Raw genomic sequence first — 3,032 nt, forward strand, 5'->3', positions numbered from 1 at the left:
ACCAGCACACATCGTGGCCCACGCCAGGGAGCACAAAGCCAGCCAACTGGGCGTCCTTTAAAGAGTTTACCACAAGTCCACGCCCACTTGTGGGAGGGCTTCCTGCTGCTGTCATCCAATGAGCTTTCATTCAGTATGTGGACCGAGGCACACACAGCGCTGAGGGGCCAAATCACATGATGTGAGTGGTGACCACCCAACAAGAGGGGCAACGGCCAGGACACAAGAGGGCAAGCTAAACCAAAGTGTGCAGTGAGAGAATGACTGGGGATACGTGGGCACAGATGTACCCTGCAATGGACTGGCATCCACAGCGGGGCCACCTACAACAGGCTTGTGTTAGAATAAGGGGGCATGAGAGAGGAAAGGAAGAAAATTAAAGAATGAGTCAGTCAACAAAGGATGAAAGAAAGAAAGAAAGAAAGAAAGAAAGAAAGAAAGAAAGAAAGAAAGAAAGAAAGAAAGATTCTTTGTGACTCTTGGCTGTTCCTTCAGATGTCCCTGTCACATTTTGTGTTCGACTGAGTGTCCCTTGTCTTTGTGGAGATTGTCACACTTCTCCCAACCCTGCGATGTCCTCGGTGTGTCGTCCATTTGTAAGACACGTGACGGTGCAGTTTGGGACACTAAGCCATTGCACCTGTTCAGGATCAGTCGATTCCCATTTTATAGCGCCCATAAAGGCTCCATTTTGTCTATTGCTATCTCTTTTGAAGTTGGGCAGTGCGCCCCCTAGTGTCACGGGTGACCCATGTGGAGTCGCATCCCCTGTCTGTCTCTCCAGAATAATAGAGACCCTTGGTGACAGTGGCACTGCACTCCTGCCTTGATGAAGTGTAGAAAGGCGCTATAAAGGGCATGACAATCATATACAGTATAAATATGGATGTGGAGGTGGGGTGGACCCCGCTGATTCCAACCCAAGGGAGGTCCGACTTACATTAGCGCAAGTCAAAGTATGTGGCAGTCAGGAGCCCCGATGAGCCCACCAGGCTCCATGTGCATCGCAGACCTTCCGACCACCCAAGGCGTGCTTTCCATGACGCACCGTGGGGGGCCGAGCCCCTCAGAGGCGGCGCTGCACTCTCGCATTTCCTGCATGGCGCTCCCTCCGTGCACAGCACTGTGAGTTTCCAGATGGCGCACATGTAGGTGCCCTGATCGCTGAGCTCAGCCCAGTGGATGATGAGGGTGCAGTGCCCGCCGGCCGAGTCCCGCTCCGCCACTACCCGGCTGCTCTCGATCGAGCTGTCGTACTCAATCTTGGTGGGGCTGGAGGAGAGGAGCCATCTGGGGACGCCACCATCTGTGTGCCGATACCAGTGGACGACGGCTCTGCGGAAATCCGTGCCGGTCACCTGACAGTCCAGTCGCGCCGGCTGCTTTTTACGGGTCACGATGGACATCTGCCGCTGGGTCACGACTGCAGCCTCTGCAACTGAAAGACACTGAATGAAACAGAGAGAGTGGCAGGAAAGGCGCCATATAAGACATCGCTGCACACTTACAGAGGAAGAGCGAAGCCAGCGCTAAGTGAACGCACGCCACCCGCTTCATGATCGGCAGCAACTGTCACGGGGCGGGCGCCAGCTGATGAGCCTCCTGTTTAATGCAGAGGAAGTGACTTTGGGTGGGGGGGCCAGGCCAGCAGAAGGAGGGGGGCGTTTATACACTAAAGTGTCACAAAGACATCACATTTAAGAAGCCGCCATGTAAGGCTGTCTACCTGGTCACTCTCACTCAGGACATTATGTAGCCGGTCACCATCCAGCTGGCAGTGCCACCACGTCCAGAGTCCAGTGAGTCACTTAGATAATCCACAAGGGGACAGACCTAAGTTTGTATTAAAACCCATAGTGGCCATCAACTCAGGACAGTCACACTTGGGCACTGACCGCCATGTGGCCTTTAGATGACAGATGGACCCTGTCCAGCCTGAATGAGACCCTCCATCGGCCTTTGGCCACACTGTTAAAATATGGAGACAATCGAGAAGCTGAACGGCCCTGCACATGATGTTCATTGAGCTGACCCTGACCCCATCATCAAGCCCACCATCCATTGTCTGCTTCAGGGTAGTGGGGTGATGCCAGAAATTAACCTGCAGAAAACAAATTTCAGAAAGGCGCTATATGAAGTGACCCCTGGGCATAAATGACAATGAAGCAAAGCAAATTAACATTTGATATGAAAAGCATAAACCCTTGGAGGTGATGAAATGGACAACGTGACGTATCTGCTGTCACTATGTCACTGCCACCAGTATGCCCAGTCACTCCTACGTTAAGACAGCAGCATCACCTGTGGGACGTTTAAAATGAGGCCACCTACTGGGGTCCATCAACACACTCCGTCCACATCGCTGCTCACAGGCCTTGACTGGAAGGTTCAGCTTTGACCAAAACCCAGTTGAATGTGTGCACTCCATATGGCGCCTCTCTTAATGTCTTGACCCACCCCCCCGCTTCTTTCTTTCCTCATTGACTACACTGTCCTTTTCATGGTTGTCCTTGTCACACTGCCGGTGAGACACTTTGCGTAGAAGTGACACCAATAGCCACTGAATTTCTCTTGGGATTAATTAAAGTTCACCTTATCTAACCTAAGGGGACTGAACTTGTAATTTCCAGAGTGGCTTGTAGGGGGCGCCGCTGAGCTCAAAGCCAACCTAAGGAGGCTAAAAGTAAAACAGGGGTGGGATTTATTAAAGGGGAGGGTCAAACACACAAAGTGACTTCTGCAGTGACACTGAAAGGCCCCCACTGTCATAGTCCTGGTGCTCCTCTCGTCTTTCACTACACTGGCCCACTTGAGGGGGATGACATTTATTGGGCTGTGCTCCGTCTCCTGGTAAACTCTGAGAGCCCCCATCAAGCCCCTTCATGCCATAGGAAGGACAAGGACAGCCCACCTAAGAGACTCATGGAAGTCCAGATATATGGTAGTAGGACTCTACTCTGTCCCCTGGTGTCTTGGGGACCTCCTAACACGTGACACTTTTTACTTTTACTGGCCTTTCAGCGCCCCCTGCT

At 52.2% G+C, this 3,032-nt stretch overlaps 1 gene segment (V, D, J or C); it reads right to left on the minus strand.

The window, feature by feature from the left end:
- Window positions 1-941: 941 nt before the first annotated feature.
- On the minus strand, window positions 942-1,580 carry LOC127528347 (T cell receptor gamma variable 9-like). The segment is given in 2 exon segments: window positions 942-1,438; window positions 1,509-1,580. Coding segments are annotated over 2 exon segments (546 nt in total).
- Window positions 1,581-3,032: the final 1,452 nt, after the last annotated feature.

This window comes from Erpetoichthys calabaricus, chromosome 6, assembly GCF_900747795.2.
Source record: "Erpetoichthys calabaricus chromosome 6, fErpCal1.3, whole genome shotgun sequence".
NCBI lineage: Eukaryota > Metazoa > Chordata > Cladistia > Polypteriformes > Polypteridae > Erpetoichthys > Erpetoichthys calabaricus.